General features: G+C 39.5%; 1 protein-coding gene and 1 pseudogene across 1 annotated transcript; both read left to right on the forward strand.

Annotated features, from left to right (window-relative positions):
* The first annotated feature begins 3,601 nt into the window (after window positions 1-3,601).
* Window positions 3,602-4,369, forward strand: LOC147284025 (uncharacterized). The gene has a single exon (XM_086245642.1). The coding sequence runs from the start codon at window positions 3,602-3,604 to the stop codon at window positions 4,367-4,369; it is 768 nt and encodes a 255-aa protein (XP_086101768.1).
* Window positions 4,370-12,411: 8,042 nt separating this feature from the next.
* On the forward strand, window positions 12,412-18,442 carry LOC147284026 (septum site-determining protein minD homolog, chloroplastic pseudogene; annotated as a pseudogene).
* Window positions 18,443-21,145: the final 2,703 nt, after the last annotated feature.

The following is a 21,145-nucleotide window of genomic DNA, read 5'->3' on the forward strand; positions in this document are numbered from 1 at the left end:
TAATAATATATACTAGTATAATTAGTTTAATAATATGTATTAGTACATATTCTATTAATTTAGTATGTATATATACCGATAAATATGAGTATATACACACACACACATATATATATATGCATTACTTACTTAAAAATGAGATTCTTATTTTCCTAAAAATAATAACATTTAATTACTTTATTAGAAAATGACTCTATATCTTAACTCACACTTTTAATAATATTAATAAGGTCTATTGATTTTAATTACTAAATTTCAATAATTTTTTTAGTTTAGGTACCAAAATTAAATAGCATTTTAGATTATATACTAGTTGAAAAATTAAATAAAATAATAAAGTAAAAGATATTAGAATTTACAAATATTACATCACATGCCACTACAATAAAAAAATAAAAATAATATTACATCACAAATATTACATTAATTTATACAATATTGTATTTAAAAAAAAAAATCAATCCAAGTCACTGTGACTGTCTTGGTAAATTGAAAGAGACAACTCACATCATTATACTATGTATTATTTTTAGTAAAAGTATTATTTTGACCTCTATTTATACTATATTGTAGTATAATTTCTCTAAAAAAAATTCAATGAAGTCACAACTTAACTGTGACTATCTCACAACTTAGATGTAACTGTCGTTCAGTCACAACTAAATTTGAAGTTGTGAGTGTCGTACAGTCACAACTAAATGTGAAATTGAGACTATATTAGCAAATTTTCAAGATAATATAAAAGCCTTAAGGGCATTTTGTCAAAATCTTATAAATTTTAACTAACACTCATCATATGAAGGCCAAAAGACAAAAATGTCAAATGGAAAAAGCTTAAATCAAAGAGGCCAACATATTTGTGACATAATCTAAAAATCTACATTTAAATTTGGTAGTTCAATTGAAATATTATTAGTCTTCATGCTATACCAAAAAATTATTTGAATTTGATATTTAATCCTAATTTTCTAATATTAATTTGATAACATTATACAATTATTTTTTCTTATAGTTGTCTAAGATATTAGTAGTTTAATTTTATTGTATCACTAACATAATAGTATTATATAAGCATATATAACTAAATTTCGATAATTGTTTCAGTTTTTTTCAGTATATATTTCAGATTTTTCGATAATAATCGATTCGGTTTCTTTCAGTAATAATTTTCGGTAATCGGTCGGTTTACCAACTTTTTTCGGTTTTGGATTTTCAATTTTCGAATTGTGAAAATCGATATACCAAACCAAAAAAATTTGGTCGGTTCGGTAAAAACCAAACCAAAAGGCAGCCATAATAAAAACTCACCTACAATGCAATTGTTAAATTTAGCATTTGTCATGTTATAGCTAAAAAATTCACCATATATAGTGGAGAATTTGGCAAATGCCAAATTTAACAAAAGCTACACGGCCTTGTCATGATTGGCTGAAGAGAATAAAAAAGTAAATTGGGCTCATGTGTCAAATGCACTAGGTGGGAATGAAAAATTATTGGGTGTAACCGGTACACCGCCAAGTGGTGTAACTAATCTAACGTGTAAGGGTATTGTTGGATAATATATTTATGTTAGTCGCGTATAATATTAATAACATTCACTCATATTTTAACACATATGTTAGTTATACCACGTGGCAGTGTATCTGTTATACAGAATAATTTCTTGGTGAGAGTATGTGAAAAACAGCTACACCTTTTAAAAAAGCCACTGCACATTAAAATATTTTTACTTGGGTATTAAAATAATAATATATTTTATAATAAAATATATTCAATATTGGTTCATAATAAAGATTTCATTAAAATATTAATAATGGTATAAAAATGCATTTTATCAGGGCAAGATTCGTTGAAAAGGCAAGAACTTTTTGTTTTGGGAATAAAATATTTGGAGCACGAAGCAGCAATTGCATGGTTCACGAGCTAAATAGCGGAGTTCTATCACCAACGCCACACGCACCAAGGCATTAACCCTAAAACAAAAACTGAGAGCGCGCGCAATATAATTATATAGTGAGTTGTAATGTACAAATATTGTTGGACTGACGTTTGTCAATTTTTGTAAAATGTCATAGCTTGCCATTTATGGCCAATCACTCAAAAGATGCTAAAGGTGTTAAATTTCGAAATTTTTGGCGCAATTTCAATTTTTTGGGGTTTCAAAATTTTAACGCAAATTCGTCCAAATATCGTGAGATTTCGTCAAAATATTAAAAATTTCAATTGATCCTCTGTTCTAATTCTTTCTTTTCTCATAATTCTGTGCTTCACCTGCCCCCCCACATCATCTTTGAAATCTGACCTCGAAAAGGGGTGCTAGAAATAATTTCTGCAATAATTAATATTGGCTAGACACAACAGATATAGCCATTGGCTGCCTAGAGAGTTACCATTTGACATTGCTTTTCAAGAAAATCATGCCTAGAAGATTCCAAAATGAACAAAAATTACAAAAAATTTGATGATGATAATGAACTAAAACGTAGAAGTTGTTGTAAATATATTATTATGTGTGGCTATTCTTGTAATTAGTTGTAGGGATATACCAGTAAATGTTCAAAACCCTAGTAAACCCTACATCTATATAAAGATATTTATAAGATAAATAAAAGTGACAGATCATATTCTCTCTGCCTCTCTTTTCCATAAATCTTATTTCTACATACTTTTACAGCACGTTATCAGCACGAAAAGCTTTTTGGATGATGGATCGCCAAATAAAAGAGGATCATCATTCAATCTGTTCTTCAACCAAGTAGGTTTTATAAAACAATTTTTATGTTCATGTTTTAAAACCTTGATTTCTTGAAAAATCTCCATAAAGCATGAACCCTAAATTTTTGTAATTGATTTATTTGGGATTATATATTTTGTACATGCTCTCTTGGATTGAATCATTAAATAATAAAAAGAGGAGATTTATTAGGGTGATCGGAAACCACCCCGTGCAGCGCGTGGCCAGCAGCAGTGCCTCCTCGCGTGCACAGCAGCCATGCTTGCCACGCAGGCAGCCAAGTCGCTGCCACTTTGCAAAAATGAGATTTTAATCTTTGCCATACCTAGGATTTGAACCCAAGACCTCTTGTGCACCACCTTGCACCTTAACCACTGTGCTGCTGATGGTTTCTTGTTAGTATACAAACCATTTAATATATATACTCTAAATGTCAGAAACTTTTATTCAAACAATTTTGTGATATTTTTCTGTTCTACTTGGGTATATAAATATTGTACTTGTTTAAATTTTTGCACTAGAGTATATGTGTAGCAATTTGCAGGTAATTAATGAACTAGTAGTTCATACATAAATATTGAACTTGTAGCTTCAATGATGCCATATAAGGAACCTGAAGTTTCCTTCATAAATTCATCATACATGATAAAAACCAGTAGATTTTACATGTCTATACCATGTTATAGAACTTGAAATTCTTATTTGTTGCTTTTGCATGTTATTGCCCAAAGCATTAATTATGATTATTTGTTCCTTTCAACCAAAATGTCAAATCTCAACAAGTTTGATTTTGTCGATTTGGAAGTTTCCGGAAGAAACTATCTAAAGTGAACTCAAGACGTTAAGCTTCATTTGACTACCAAGAAGATGAGGTCAACAATCAATGTAGACAATGTTGTCGCAAAGTCTCTTAAGGCAAGTGTCATGATCTTCATTAAGAAACATATGGAGGAAGCACTCCAAGTTGAGTACTTTGCTGAAAAGGATCCACGAGCTCTTTGGGTCGCTCTGGAAGAGCGGTTTAACTATCAGAAGACCATTTTCTTGCCTAAAGCAAGACATGACTGGCATAATATCCGTTTCCAGGATTTCAAATCTGTGAATGAGTATAATTCGGAAATCTGCCGAATCCAGTCACTCCTCAAATTTTGTGGGGAGGAGCTCACTGAAGCTGACCTATTGGAGAAGACTTTATCCACCTTCTCTACCCCATGTTTGGTCCTGCAGCAACAATACAGGGAGATAAATTTTACCAAGTTCTCAGCATTGATCACTACTCTGTTACTCACTGAAAAGAACAACAACTTATTAATGAAAAATGATCAAGTCCGACCTGTCGGTACTAAAATAACACCATTGCCTGAAGCAAATGTTGCTCATCGCGATTCAAACCGCGAACGAGGTCATGGAAAAGACGAAAAGTCTGACCGCCCGAGATATGGAAGGAAACGTTCTCAGAGGAATGACCCGTATGACCGAGGCCAACGTGGCCATGGCCTACGAAACTCGAATTCTCGTGGCCAAAGCCCACATGGTAGGAACCACGGTTACTCGGCCCTAAGAACTAGAAATGAGAGGAACACTGGTCCGGCCCGTCGCCACCAGAACCAGAATCAGAATGATCTCTGTTACTGATGTGGAGAAACTGATCACTGGTCTCGCACCTGTCGTGCATCAGCGCAAGCTGTGGATGAGTATCACGCCAGTCGCGAAACTCGAGAGACCAACCTCGTTTAGGGATCATTTTCTATGGATACCACCTTATAGGTCACTGATTTCCAGGCTGAATCAGGACACTTCGAGGACTAGAAACTCGATGACATGGATATGATCGGTACTTGTGCCGTATTTATTTTCTGGATAATGTTTCTTATTCGGATTATTTTGGTGATTTATGACTTGGATTATTTGTTCTGAAAATTTGATTATGCTCGAATATGATTTAATTCAATAATGTTATTCAAACATGTGATCCATTGAATTAAATTTATGAATAAGCATGTTTAGTAGGGAAGTTTGTTGTCTGGCAGACAGTGCTACTACGCACACTATACTCCAAGATCAGAAATATTTTTCAAACTTATTGCTTACTCATACCTCTGTGACAACTATATCAGGCCAATCCAACCTAATATAGGGTCATGGAAAAGCCCATTTTTATGTTTTCCAATGGTACTGAATTACAATTAATGAGGCCTTATATTCTCCAAGTTCTAGAAGAACATTGTTGAGTTTTAAGAATATTCGAGCCAACGGTTATCACGTTGAAACCACTGAGGAAAATAGAGTGAAATATATTTGCATAACCTCCAATTTGTATGACAAAATGCCTCTCGAGCGATCTCTACATGACCACAATTAAATCGATTGAGGTCAATCACATAGTTAACAAGAAGTTAACCAATTCGAGCAGTTTCTTTTTATGGCATAACTGGTTGGGATACCTAGGTCAAAGTATGATGCGCGTATCCTCAATTCATCACACGAGCATCCCCTTACTAATAAGCATTTTATGTTTAGTGACACACTATGCCAAACTTGCTCGCTCAGAAAGTTGAATGCTAGACCATCATATGCAAAGACTAGTAAAGACTCCACCCTTTTCCTGCAAAGGATACAAGAGGATATTTGTGGACCTATCCAACCACCATGCGGACTATTTAAATATTTCATGGTTTTGGTTGATGCATCGACAAAGTGATCACATGTTATACTATTATCCATAAGAAACGCTGCTTTTGCTATGTCTCATTTGTGATCACAAGAAATATTTAAATATTTCATGCTTTTGCTATGTCTCATTGCTATGTCTTGACAAAGTGATCACATGTTCCTGAAGAACGACGTGAATTGACGTGGAATGTCCCCACTATGTCTCATTTCGATTCCCGAACCGCACAATGTGATAGCGAAGTGCGAAGAATTCTAGATCTACAGAGTATAACTCATAATATGCTAGACGTATTCTCTAATCTAGCTAAAGTGACGAGATCACATATACTTGCTGCAAACGTGCCTGCAAAGATATCCGTCCCCGAAGGACTTGTCGTCCTAGGAGGACGTGTCGTCCCAGATGGACGAGGTACGACCATAGGGGCTAACCAGTCATATGTCCCAGCCCAGAAGCGAGGTAGACCACTAGGTTCGATGGACTCTTATCCCCGGAAGAAGATAAATTTCGCACAAACGAGTCCCCTTGACGTCGCGATCTCAATCGATCCATCTCACGAAATAGTTCCGGATTATGGGTCCGTCCCAAAAGAGACGGCATTGGGGGACACTCCAACGTTTGAACCCACTCCCGAGAACATAGAGATTTCTATAAATTATGCATGCTTAAGTGAGCTCTAGAATCGAAAAGAGATTATCATCGATGATATATTTGTATTCGCGGTAGCTACCGAAATTATAACCAGCGATGACATTGAACCTCGCTTATTTGATGAATGTCAACGTCGAGACGACTGACCAAAATGGAAAGAAGCAATCCAGGTCGAATTAAATTCCTTGACAAAGAGAAAGGTGTTTGGGCCTATCGTTCCTACACCTTCCCCATGTTAAACCTGTAGAATTAAATGGGTATTTGTAAGGAAGCATAATGAGAAAAACGAGATTGTGAGAGATAAGGCTCGTCTAGTTGCGCAAAGATTTTCTCAACGCCCTTGAATTGATTACGAGGAAACGTATTCTCCCGTAATGGATGTCACAACGTTCCATTACCTTATCAGTTTGGTAGTTTCCGAAAAACTGAGTATGCAGCTTATGGATGTGGTCACTGCTTATCTCTATGAGGATCTTGATACATAGATATATATATATATATATATGAAAGTTCCCGAAGGACTTAAAATACTCGATGCAAATAGTTCCGGACCACGGAACATGCTCTCCATTTGTTTGAGGCGTTAACTTTATGAATTGAAACAATTTGGACAGATGTCGTATAACCGTCTAAGTGAGTATTTGATCGGTATAAGATATGTGAATAATGTTCTATGCCCTTGCGTGTTTATTAAGAACAAGTTTCGGTTTTACTATTGTAGCTGTTTATATCGATAACATGAATCTAATTGGTACTCCTGAAGAGATCAAGAAAACAACTAAACACCTAAAGTTGAAATTCGAGATGAGAGATCTTAGGAGAACGAATTTATGTCTCGGCCTGGAGCTCGAGCACCGTGCAGATGGAATTCTAGTCCATCAATCGAATTACATCCAGAAGATGTTAAGGCGCTTTAATGAGGATAAAGCGAAGCCTTCTAGCACGCCCATGATCGTCCGTAGTCTAGATCCTAAGAAAGATCCATTTCGTCCCGTAGATGATAATAAAGAGATATTGGCACCAGAAGTCTCATATCTAAGTGCAATAGGCGCATTATTGTACTTGGCTATATGTACTAGACCGAACATCTTATTCACTGTAAACTTGTTAGCTAGATATAGTTATGCGCCAACACGCCGCCACTGGAATGGTATAAAAGACATTTTCCGCTACCTTAGAGGTACGACGGATATGGGCTTATTCTATCCTTAGCTACGCATCAAGGAATGGATCGAACCCCATCGATCCTCAGAATGATGCCTGCCTTGTTGGATATGCTGACGCAAGGTATCTATCAGACCCGCACAAGGCGCGTTCCTAAATTGGTTATGTCTTTACCATTGTGAATACAACAATATCTTAGAGGTCTACGAAACAGACCCTTGTTGCTACCTCTTCGAATCATGCTAAGATTCTAGCCATTCACGAAGCAGTTCGTGAATGTATATGGCTAAGAGCAGTTTCTAAGCATGTTCGATATATGTGTGGGCTTCATTCCACCACTGATGAACCAACGATTATCTATGAGGATAATGCCACTTGCATCCAGCAGATGAAGACGAGTTTCATCAAAGAAGACAACACCAAGCATATTGCACCAAAGTTCTTCTTCAATCAACAGCAACAAGAACATCAGATGATTGAAGTCAAGCAGATCCGATCTCAAGACAACCATGCAGACCTCTTCACCAAGTCACTGCCAAAGTCCACGTTCTTGATGCATGTTCGAGGTATTGGTTTGCGTAGATTAGCTGATTTACCTAGTATGTAGTCTTCAGGGGGAGTCGACATCAGGGGGAGTATCCCGAAGCATACTCGCTTGACCATCGTGTACTCTTTTGTCCTTCGTCCAGGGTTATTTTGTCCCACTGGGTTTTGTTACATGACAAGGTTTTAATGAGGCACATCTTGGCATGGTCACCCTACTCATACTACATCCTGAAGATGTGTTGATCTGATATATATGCATTTGTTCATCTTTTCCCTTTGACCACGGGTTTTTCCTATTGGGTTTACCAGACAAGGTTTTGGTGTAGCAACTCTAATTCACCCCGCTCCCATAGACATACTATCTGCTTATGATCCAAGATATGACTTCACCTACTTTCGAGGTTCTGATGCGACTACTCTACACTCGCATTGCACTCTTTTTCTTTCGACCAGGGTTGTTTTTGTTCCCACAGGGTTTTTATTACCTGGCAAGGTTTTAACGAGGCAACTTAGAAGCGCATAACAGAGACAACACTAATGACATGGAATATCCAAGGGGGAGTGTTGTAAAGATATTCTTATGTGTGGCTATTTCTGTAATTATTTGTAGGGGCATACTAGTAAATATTCAAAACCCTAGTAAACTCTACATCTATATAAGGATATTTATAAGATGAATGAAACTGACAGATCATATTCTCTCTGCCTCTCTTTTCCACAAACCCTATTTCCACATACTTTTACAACAGAAGTAAATTAGTTTTCCAATACCAAACAATGTATAAGAAATCAACATATACATAAATAAAAGCTTACCAGAAGAGGTGGATGAAACTGGTAGAGCTGACGGGATTGTCATTATGCCTTGGGGAGTCCAGCTATTGCAACTTTTAGATCTGACCTCCCAAAAAGGTGCTTCCAATATTTTCTACAATTTTCATGCCCTAAAATTATCATTTTATGCATATAATTCTCACATTAATTAAATTGTTTAGTCTCAAACCCAACCAATCCAAAATTACACTGCTTTGCACTAACATGTAACTTGAAGAAATAGAGCTAAAATTGCAAAGGCATATGTAATTGATAAGAAGTTTGTGTGCTAGTCTTTGACCATGCAGTACCATGATGGTTACCACTTTTGCTTTTTCTTTCTTTTTTACTGCATAAACAAAGAATCTGACTTATAAAAATTGATGGAGAATAATTATGCGAGGAAATGTAGTTGTATGTAAAAACCATGTCACTTAGTATTATTCTTTGTTAGTCTGCTTCTTAAGTTGTTGCAATCATCAAATAAATTTTGTTTCTAAAGAAGACTGAGAATTAGAAGACTAATAAAACAACTAGGAAATAGGTAAGTCAAGGTAAATCTCATGCATCATCAGTGACCCAAAACCTTTGCAAATATATATAGATCGAGGTAGGATTTTAGTAAAAAAAAAAAAAAACATCCAGAATGGGAATGAAAAGTAATATCACATTCTTTAAAAAGCAAATGGAATGGTATTCTGCTATCTGTCTAACAAAAAAGCAAGATATAATATCATCTACATGATTCTCCAACCACAAGGAATATCCTCTCACAACTGTGAGGAGGCAAAGATAGAGCACATTCATTGTCTACCTATAGCTTTCCTTAGATTGATAACATTAATGATAAGCAATTGTATAAAAAGCAGAAATCTGATAGACTCACCAGGAAAATCAGACGAGCCACATCCTTCTCTCTCTTGCATGGTGAAAATTTTATGAATAAAAGACTGGATCAAAAGGGTACGTAACACAAAATCCAACTAATTAACAAAATTTGATTTAAAAAGGGGTTATTCAGTTTGCTATAAGATAAAGAATTAGAGACGTAGAATCGTCCAATTTTGTAAAAAGATATTAATTAAGAACAAAATCCCTACCTAAACCATAACCCATCATTGACAAAGTCACAAAACCCCAATTCCCAAATCAAAAAAACAAAACCCTAACCCCAAAATTTCAGAGACAGTAACCTAAGCCACCAATCAAAAATACAGATAAATGAATAAGTTAAAATCAGTAATTGAAGATCCTAAATCAAACCCCTAACCCGTGAGTCACTGAATCCCCAAATAAACCCTAATCCTAAATACCTAATTTGAAATTTCCGAGATGAGACGTACCTTTTGATTTTGGTAGGGATCAGAGTGAGAGATGAGATCGAGAGTGAGATGTCAGAGAACCTTGGTCAAATCGAGCCTAGGTGTGGGTGTGGGTGGTCTCGAGACTAAGAAAGGCGAGATCGAGACTTTGAGAGTGAGATCGAGAGCAATTGCGATTGGGTACTGGCTGGGTGTTTCTGGAAATGGGAGTCGCGAGTGACTATGTGAGAGCTAAGAGAGATTCTTGGACTTGACTCAGATATGCTGTGATGAGGAAAGAGAGGAGGGAGAGAAGAAGCTTTTGGGAGTGGTCTCGTCGCCATCAGCCGCCAGACGAGAGAGTTCTCGCCGGAGAAGATGATCGGTGTTGTGAGAAGGAAGAGAAAGATCGCAGAGAAATGTGAGTGGGAGGAGAGAGAAATGAAAATATAAAATTATATCAGGCAATGTGGGAGTGTGAGAAATGAAAATATAAAACTCTCTCTCTCTCTCTCTCTCTTTCATTTTTTTCATATATTCATTTTTAAAAATAGTCTACCAAACACATTAGGGAGATGAGAGAAATGAAAATATAAAATTGGGTTATTTACACTTTACAGCCCTCAAGTATAGGTCATTTTTCACTTTGGTACCCGATATTCAAAACGTTTCAATGTGGAACCTAAAATTTTCTAAAAATTGCAATGTGCCCCTTCTGTTAACTTTTCTGTTAATTTTGACTGCATTATCATGTGTGAGATTCATTTACACTGATGAGGACAATAAATTTACGCTACGTGAAAGAAAAAAAATTAAAAAGCCAGCTAAAATTTTATAGGTTAAAAAAATAAAAATCAATTAAAAATTTGAAAAAACAAAAAATTGGGAAAGAAATAAATGAGGTCGGGAGGAGGGAGAGGTAGAGATGAATGAGATAATTTTTATATTCAGTTTTAATGTTATCTTTTAATTTTTTTAATATATAATAATTTAACTGCCTTTTATTTGGTTTATTTTATTTGTCCACGTGACATAAATATATTGTCCACATCAGTGTAAATGAATTTCACACATGCTATATGCAGTCAAAATTAACAGAAAAAGTAACGAAATGGGCACATTGCAATTTTCTTAAACTTTAGGTTTCACATTGAAACGTTTTGAACATCGGATATCAAAGTGAAAAACAATCTATACCTGAGGGGTGTAAAGTGTAATTCACCCTATAAAATTATATCAGACAGTGTGGGAGTGTGAGAAATGAAAATATAAAATTCTCTCTCTCTCTCATTTTTTTTTTCAGATATTCATTTTTAAAATAGTCTACCAAACACATTTTTTAAATTTAAATACAATTTGGTGTTTTAAATAAGGTACCAGGACCCTTAGTTTCTGAATTTGGGTTATAGGTATGTTGCCAAGCCCAGATAAGAAAAATGCAAAATACCAACAACCCATATCACCAAAAATGTCAAATGCCAAAAAAATCCCCTCTGCCACCACTCTCTCTCACATATTTAAATTCAATTGCGAGCTCAAAACCTTCAAAAACCTATAATCCAAAAACTAGGAAAAAGAAAAAATCAAAACAATCATGGAGATCTCATCTTACTCTATCCAATCCAAAGTTCCCACCTTTGCCCCCTTTCTCTTCATCCCAGTCCACCTTCTTGACCAACAATGGCACCATTTTTTTATTCTAGGTTAATAGTAGTGTTTTGGTTTTGGGCAAGAAAAAAAGACACGAAAAAAAAAAACCAACACCCCTCCTCTCACCCCCCAAACAGCCCCAAACCCAGCAACCTCTGCTCCCCCTACACGCACAGGCAACGGAAATCCCTACCGTCACCGTCAATCCCCCACCATTCACTCTCGTTTATAAAACCCAAAAGTAAACAGATCTTCAATCTTCACTGAACAGAACAGATCAGACCCAAACCCACATACCCTTTCTCATCTCCAAAGATTCCAATGAACCCAAACCCACATACCCCCTGATGAAGCTCGCCCCGCCGGTGACGACGATGCACAGCCTCCGCTTGTAAAGGCCGACGGAGACTCTGCCGATGTGGCCGAGGGTGGTGGGCTTGGCAGAGAAGGAGACGAAAGAAGATGGAGTCATGGGTCGTGGAGAAGAGATTTTAAGGTTAACGGCTTATCATATAATGAAAATAACCCACATACTTATAGTGGTTCAATACACTGAAAAACGGAAGGAAGGCAATTAAATCAAAGCAGTAAATAAGCTTAAATAGGTAATTAAAATAAGGCTTATTATGATTTTTGCCCCCTGAACTATGATCCCATTCCTAATGTGCCCCCTGACTTATTAATTTTATCAATTTACCCCCTAACAGTTACAACGTTAGTCTAATATACCCCTTCGTCCAATTTCCGTCTCAACTTCCGTCTATTTTGCTGATGTGGCAGGGTAAATTGGTCATTTCGACCTCCCTGGACCATTCAGCATCCCAGCCTTTTCCACCTAGACAGCCCCCAAATGCCACATACCCACATGTGGGACCCACCCGATGCCAGCTCAGCTAGCCCTCTTTATCTCCTCAAATCCCCATCTCTTTATCTCAGCTCGAGCTTACCTCTCTCCCTCATCAATTTTCTCTTCTCTTCAAAATGAGTCGAAGCAGCAGGACACCACCACCGCCAATGTCGGCCTCTCCCTCGCCCGCCTCGGCTTCTCCGTTGTCGCCATCGACGCTGACGTCGGCCTCCGCAACCTCGACCTCCTCCTTGGCCTCGAGAACCGCGTCAACTACACCGTCGTCGAGGTCCTCAACGGCGACTGCAGGCTCGACCAGGCTCTCGTCCGGGACAAGCGCTGGTCCAACTTCGAATTGCTCTGCATCTCCAAGCCCAGGTCCAAACTCCCAATTGGGTTCGGCGGAAAAGCCTTGGTTTGGGTCGTCGACGCCCTGAAAGCCCGGCAAGAGGGTTCGCCGGACTTCATCCTCATCGATTGCCTGGCGGGCATCGACGCCGGGTTCATCACCGCCATCACGCCGGCCAATGAGGCCGTGCTGGTGATGCAGGAGACGGTTACAATACCTAATCTATTCTAGCTTACAAATTATTTCTAGATTTTTCCTTTTTCAGTGTTTTCCTTTTCTAGTTAGGATTCTAGTAATTTTCCTTATTTCTAGGAATTTCCTATTTTTTATGCTTTAGGTTTTCTCTATATAAAGAACCTTAGGTGCTATGTTTGGGGACACTTTTTATCATCATTATTAATCAAAGTTTCGAGATTTCGAGCTTTATCTTTTTCTGGTGGAATCCAGAGTTTTTTTCTTCAAGTTTGACACCCGCGAACTTGAACCTTCAATTCTAAGACCAACGTTTGTTGTCTTAGTGCATCCGACTGCGTCAAGTGGTATCAGAGCAGGCAATCTCCTACTCTTTTCAAAGCTTGAACAGCTATGGGTGATCAACCAGTAACCAGGGCCGACATGGAGGGTTTCACAGCGAGTTTGAACGAATCAACCACGAACCTGGCAAATCTGGTGGCAGCGTTAACTAATCAGATTGCAGCATTAACCAATCAGATTGCTAACGCAGGACAAGGTGGAAACAACCGTCCGCCTGTTAGAAACAATCAACAACAAGGCAGGCATAACCGAGTCGCTGTTGATGACTCTAGCTCGGAGGAGGAATTGGAAGAGGAAGAGGAAGAACAAGGAAATCAAAATAATCAGGATTACAGAGTGAAAGCTGATATTCCATTGTTCTATGGTACTATGAGTGTAGAGGACTTTCTCGATTGGCAAATTGATGTTGATCGGTTCTTTGATGTTATGGAAGTCCCGGAGAGTAAACAGGTTAAGATGGTGGCTATCCGGTTAAAGAAGACTGCTGCTGTTTGGTGGGATAAATTGGCTCTCCAAAGGCAAAGACAGAGGAAGGGTCCAGTTAGAACATGGCGCCGAATGAAGCAGCTAATGACTGAGCGGTTCTTACCGGAGGACTACGAGCAGATTCTTTACAAGATGTACATTGATTGTGTACAAGGAAGCAGGACCGTGACTGATTACACAGCAGAGTTCTTACGTTTCTCTGAACGTAGTGACTTAAACGAAACAGAGAATCAGAAGGTGGCTAGATACATCAGTGGGTTAAGGGGCTCTCTTCAAGGGAAAATAGGGTTACAGACTGTGTGGACAGTTCAAGAAGCATCCAGTCTAGCCTTGAAAGCGGAATTGATGGAGAAATCATCTCGGGGTTTCACAAATTTCAGGAGACCCTCGGTTCAGAACAACGTCGAACCAGCCGGAGAGAAGGACAAAGGCGTGGTTAACAGAGATTCCAACTCTAACAACAAAGGAGCAAGTAGTTCCATTAGTGGCATTCAGAAGGACAGAGCACCCACTCCAAAACAGAACAATCCTTATGCTAGGCCAACCCCCGACAAGTGTTACCGTTGTCAAGGAACAGGTCACAAGTCGAATGTTTGTCCCAGTAGGAAGACGGTTGCATTGCTAGAAGAAGAGGGAGACGACTTTATGGAGAATGAGGAGTATGAGGGAGTTGAATTTGCGGAAGAGGAGTCTGAGGACAGAATCAGCATTGTTTTACAGCGACTGCTGCTATCATCCAAAGAAGAGGGACAACGCAAGAATCTGTTTAGAACGCATTGTTCTATTCAGAACAAGGTGTGCAATGTGATTGTTGACAATGGGAGCTCCGAGAATTTAGTTTCTCAAAAGCTGGTGGAATATTTGAAACTACCTACGACTCGTCATGAGAAGCCGTATGGCCTCGGATGGGTGAAGAAAGGATCTAAAGTAGGGGTTAGTGAAACTTGCAAAATTCCTTTATCAATTGGTAAGCATTACAAAGAGGAGATAATCTGTGACGTTTTGGATATGGATGTTTGCCATATTCTCCTTGGGCGACCATGGCAGTACGATAACGACATTACGTACCGAGGACGAGACAATGTGATCATGTTTACATGGGGGAATCATAAGATTGCAATGGCTCCTGTCAAGGATTTTGGTAGCGTTGCCAAAGAGAAGAAGTCAAGCTTCCTAGTCATGTCGCATGATGATAAAGAACTTGACAAGGCTGTTAAGGAATCACAGTGTTTTTATCCGGTTGTGGTCAAGGGGTTGATGAGTGCCGTGACGGAGGAGACAACAACTCCACGTGAGGTGCTGGAAATTTTGGAAGATTACAAGGAGTTAGTTGCTGAGGAACTACCTGACAACCTGCCCCCTATGCGTGATATACAGCATCACATTGACTTGATCCCAGGTTCTAGTCTACCTAATCTTCCCCACTATCGAATGAGCCCTAAAGAGAATGAAATTGTAAGGGAACAGATTGAAGATTTGCTGAAGAAAGGGTTAATCCGCGAGAGCATGAGCCCTTGTGCTGTACCGGTTCTTCTCGTTCCAAAGAAAGGTGATCAGTGGCGAATGTGTGTTGATTCTAGGGCCATCAACAAGATCACAATCAAATACCGGTTTCCTATCCCTCGGTTGGAAGACATGCTTGATGAGTTGAATGGATCAAAGGTGTTTTCGAAAATAGATCTTCGAAGTGGGTACCATCAGATTCGAATCAGGCCTGGAGATGAATGGAAGACTGCTTTTAAGAGTAAAGACGGATTGTACGAGTGGTTAGTGATGCCTTTCGGCTTGTCAAACGCACCTAGTACTTTCATGAGATTGATGAATCAGGTTCTCCGTCCTTTCATTGGGTCCTTTGTGGTAGTTTACTTCGATGATATTTTGATCTATAGCAAAGCCAAGGACGACCATTTGGAGCATGTAAAGCAGGTGTTACAAGTCCTCCAAGAAAATCAGCTGTACGTGAATTTAAAGAAATGCACATTCTGCACAAGCAAGCTGCTGTTTTTGGGGTTTGTCGTTGGCGAGGATGGGATTCAAGTAGATGAAGCCAAAGTGCGTGCAATAAAAGACTGGCCCGTTCCCAAAACCGTAACTGAGGTACGCAGCTTTCATGGTTTGGCTACTTTCTACCGGAGATTTGTAAGAGACTTCAGTACTATTACTGCACCTATTACCGAATGCTTGAAGAAAGGGAAGTTTCACTGGGGACCAGAACAAGACGAGAGTTTTGCATTGATTAAGGAGAAGCTTTGTACTGCTCCTGTGTTGGCATTGCCGGATTTTGATAAGATATTTCAAGTGGAATGCGATGCTAGTGGTGTAGGAATTGGTGCTGTGTTATCTCAGGAGAAAAGACCAATAGCTTTCTTTAGTGAAAAGCTAAGCGAAGCACGACAGAAATGGAGTACTTATGACCAAGAGTTCTATGCGGTATTTCGAGCTCTTCGACAATGGGAGCATTATCTGATTCAGCGGGAGTTTATTCTGTTCACTGACCACCAAGCTCTGAAGTTTCTTCACAGCCAGAAAGTGATAAATAAGATGCATGCTCGTTGGGTAAGTTTTCTGCAAAAATTTCCTTTCATTATTCAGCATAAGTCCGGAGCTCTTAACAAGGTAGCTGATGCTTTGAGTAGAAGGGCTTCCTTGCTAACTACCTTAGCACATGAGATTGTGGGTTTCGAATTTTTGAAAGAGTTATATGAAAGTGATGCTGAATTCAAGGAAGTATGGGACAAGTGCAACGGTAAGCATCCTTCTACAGACTTCCATATTCGCGATGGCTATCTTTTTAAAGGAGACAAACTGTGCATTCCTTGCTCGTCGTTACGAGAGAAGCTGATCCGAGAATTGCACAGTGGTGGTCTTAGTGGTCATTTGGGACGGGATAAGACAATTGCAAGCTTGGAGGAAAGGTACTATTGGCCGCATCTTAGGAAAGACGCTGGAGCTATTGTTCGGAGGTGCTTTGTTTGTCAGGTTTCTAAGGGACAATCTCAAAACACAGGTCTTTACATGCCGTTATCTGTTCCTGAAGATATCTGGCAGGACCTATCTATGGATTTTGTGTTGGGGTTGCCGAGGACGCAACGAGGTGTGGATTCTGTGTTTGTTGTTGTCGACAGGTTTTCCAAAATGACACACTTCATTGCTTGCAGAAAGACCGCAGATGCAACCAACATAGCCAAATTGTTCTTTCGGGAAGTTGTGCGTCTCCATGGGGATCCGAAGTCAATAGTTTCCGACAGGGATACTAAGTTTCTCAGTCACTTCTGGATTACATTATGGAGGATGTTTGGAACAAGTTTAAAACGAAGCTCTACAGCTCATCCCCAGAGTGATGGGCAAACCGAAGTAACAAACAGAACGCTGGGTAACATGATCAGAAGTGTTTGTGGTGATAAACCGAAGCAGTGGGATTTAGCTCTACCGCAGGTCGAGTTCGCTTACAATAGTGCCGTACATTCCGCAACAGGGAAATCACCATTTACGTTGGTATATACCTCTGTCCCGAAGCATGTGGTTGATTTAGTTCCACTACCGAAAGCTCCTGGAGTTAGTGCGTCAGCTGAAGCTATGGCTAAAGACATTTTGGACACTAAAGAAGCAGTCCGAGCTAGATTGGAAGAAACTGGGCAAAAGAACAAAAGGGCAGCAGATAAAAAACGGAGGCTCAAGGTTTTCAAAGAAGGTGATGAAGTAATGGTGTTTCTCAAGAAAGAAAGGTTTCCAGTTGGTACTTATCGCAAGCTTCAGCCTCGCAAGTATGGTCCATTCAAGATTTTACGAAAGCTTAATGACAATGCTTATGTGGTAGATCTACCAGACGACATGAGCATCTCTCATACGTTCAATGTAGCAGACATCTACGAGTATCATGCCGATGGTATTCTTTATCCAGATAAGAACTCGGGGACGAGTTCTTTGGAGGTGGAGGAGACTGATGCAGGAGACGGTTACAATACCTAATCTATTCTAGCTTACAAATTATTTCTAGATTTTTCCTTTTTCAGTGTTTTCCTTTTCTAGTTAGGATTCTAGTAATTTTCCTTATTTCTAGGAATTTCCTATTTTTTATGCTTTAGGTTTTCTCTATATAAAGAACCTTAGGTGCTATGTTTGGGGACACTTTTTATCATCATTATTAATCAAAGTTTCGAGATTTCGAGCTTTATCTTTTTCTGGTGGAATCCAGAGTTTTTTTCTTCAAGTTTGACACCCGCGAACTTGAACCTTCAATTCTAAGACCAACGTTTGTTGTCTTAGTGCATCCGACTGCGTCAGCTGGTGACCACGCCGGACATTACGAGCTTGAGAGACGCAGACAGAGTCATTGGGTTACTGGAGTGTGATGGGATAAGGGATATAAAGATGATGGTGAACCGGGTTCGGACTGATATGATCAAAGGCGAGGACATGATGTCGGTGCTGGACGTGCAGGAGATGTTGGGTTTGGCTTTGCTAGGGATGATTCCGGAGGACTCTGAGGTCATTCGGAGCACGAATAGAGGATACCCTCTGGTTCTGAATAGGCCACCCACATTGGCTGGACTGGCTTTCGAGCAGGCGGCGTGGAGGCTTGTGGAGCAAGACAGTATGCAGGCTGTCATGGTTGAAGAAGAGCCCAAGAAGCGCGGCTTTTTCTCCTTCTTTGGAGGGTAAAAAAGTTACCCCATTTTTGGAGCGGTATGGAGGTTCCAAGTATTCTTTGCTTGTGTTTTATCTGCAGAAGTGAGAAGCAGTGTACAGAGTGGTTCAGTAAAGATTGCATTTCTTCATTTCTATGGTTGTGTTTCTCTATTGATAGCTAGATTTAGATTTCTTGTATTAGGTTTTAGGGATTGCAATTGTGTAACTGTTAGATGAGAAGAGAAAATTGATGAGGGAGAGAGGTAAGCTCGAGCTGAGATAAAGAGATGGGGATTTGAGGAGATAAAGAGGGCCAGCTGAGCTGGCATCGGGTGGGTCCCACATGTGGGTATGTGGCATTTGGGGGCTGTCTAGGTGGAAAAGGCTTGGATGCTGAATGGTCCAGGGAGGTCAAAATGACCAATTTACCCTGCCACATCAGCAAAATAGACGGAAGTTGAGACAGAAATTGGACGAAGGGGTATATTAGACTAACGTTGTAACTGTTAGGGGGTAAATTGATAAAATTAATAAGTCAGGGGGCACATTAGGAATGGGATCATAGTTCAGGGGGCAAAAATCATAATAAGCCTTAAAATAAGTAACTAATAGGTAATAGGTAAAGGATATGGTGATGGATCAAGGATCCTAACAACCACCCCTCCTCCTAAGAGTGCTTGTCCTCAAGCAGAAAGTCTGGAAAACGAGCGACAAAATCATAGTACTCTTCCCAAGTAGCTTCATTTGGTGGAAGCTGGTCATCCCAGTGCACCAAAACTTTTGTGATAGCATGGTTATCTTGCTTAAAGAGCCCACAATCCAAGATAGCCAAAGGTTTCCATTCCCACACAACAGAGTCAATAGTACGAGGCAAGGGAACAATGGGTTGAGTGTGAGTGCCAAGGCGTCGCTTCAAACAAGAGACATGAAACACTGGATAGATGCGACTTTCAGAAGGCAAGTCCAACGTATAAGCGACAGCACCAATGCGAGCAAGCATTTGATATGGGCCGTAAAAGCGGGGAGACAACTTGTGAGTGCCATCGGGATTGAGAGAGGGTTGACGATAGGGTTGCAAACGAAGAAAAACCCAATCACCCACATTGAATTCATAGTTAGTACTCTTCTTGTCAGCAAAAAACTTCATTCGAGCTTGAGCAGCCTGCAAATTCTCCCGAAGAATTTGTAAAATGACATCACGGTCACGCAAAGCAAGATCAACATAATGCACAACAGTAGTGCCAGGAAGATAGGTGTCGACACGAGAAGGAGGTCGACCATAAACAGCCTTAAATGGTGTCATTTTATTGGCAGATTGGAAGGTAGTACTGTACCACCATTCAGCCCAAGGAAGCCACTTGCACCAAGAAGAAGGTTGGTGACCAGCAAAACAATGTAAATAATTCTCAAGAGTATGGTTAACAACTTCAGTTTGGCCATCTGATTGAGGGTGATAAGTAGAACTACGACACAAGGAGCTACCTTGCAATTTAAAGAACTCCTCCCAAAATTGACTAGTAAAAATTAGGTCACGATCACTCACAATGGAGCGGGGCATGCCATGTACGCAGGCCACGTCACACACAAAAATCGCAGCGATAGTACAAGCTGTACGTATAAGGATGCACAAGAGCACTGAAATGAGTATATTTCAAAAAGCGATCCACAACCACCAGGATAGAAGTCTTCTTAGATGACGGAGGGAGACCGTCAATGAAATCCATCGAGATGTCTTCCCAAATATTGGGTGGCATAGGTAATGGTTGAAGTAAACATGGTGGAGAAACAGATTCAGCCTTATTGCGTTGACAAACATCACATTCATCAATAAAGGCTTTAATAGAACCCTTGAGGCCTGTCCAATAAAAACTGGTTGCGATGCGTTTATATGTCCGAAGAAACCCCGAATGGCCACTAGTAGGTGAGGCATGAAATTCCTGTAAAATCTTCAAACACCAAGGAGAGGACGACGGTAACACAATTCGCCCTTTATAGCGTAGAACATTGCCAACATAAGAATAATGTGGTACTGATGCAGAAGATTGAAGGTGGTTGATGATAAGAGACAAATCCGGAGCAGTGAGACATTCTTGAGCAATAGCATCATTACTAGAAAAAATTGGGGAAGAAATTGCATGCAAAAAAGAGGGATCCACTTGCCTGGCCTGGACAAGGCATCTGCAACCGAATTTTCAGATCCCTTCCTATAGATGATCTCATAATCATAACCCAAAATTTTAGACACCCACAGTTGCTGCTCCATAGAGGAAATTCGTTGCTCCAAAAAAAATTTAAGACTGCGATGATCGGTAAGAATTTTGAAGTGACGGCCCAAAAGATATGGTCTCGATTTATGTATAGCAAACACAATTGCTAACATCTCCTTGTCATAAATGGAGAGTGCTAAATGTTTCGAAGATAAAGCCTTGCTAAGAAAAGCAAGTGGGCGACCATCTTGCATAAGGACTGCACCAATACCCTTTTCGGAAGCATCACACTCAACAAAATTTTTTTGAAAAAATCTGGCAAGGCAAGGACAGGAGTAGAGCTCATTGCAGATTTGAGAGTAGCAAAAGCAGCCTCAGATGCTAGAGTCCAACAAAAAGAATCTTTTTTGAGCATATCCGTCAAGGGAGCTAAAATTTTTCCATAGTCTTTTATGAATTTCCGATAATAACCAGTTAATCCTAAAAACCCACGTAAGGCCTTGATTGAAGACGGTTTAGGCCAATCAAGCATGACACGTATTTTTTCTGGGTCAACAGCCACA

Source organism: Dryas octopetala, chromosome 5, assembly GCF_963921425.1.
Source record: "Dryas octopetala chromosome 5, drDryOcto1.1, whole genome shotgun sequence".
Classification (NCBI taxonomy): Eukaryota; Viridiplantae; Streptophyta; class Magnoliopsida; order Rosales; family Rosaceae; genus Dryas; species Dryas octopetala.

Bases quoted from the DNA above. Each gene is read 5' to 3' on its own strand.
- LOC147284025 (XM_086245642.1), top strand. From the start codon at position 3,602: ATGAGGTCAACAATCAATGTAGACAATGTTGTCGCAAAGTCTCTTAAG.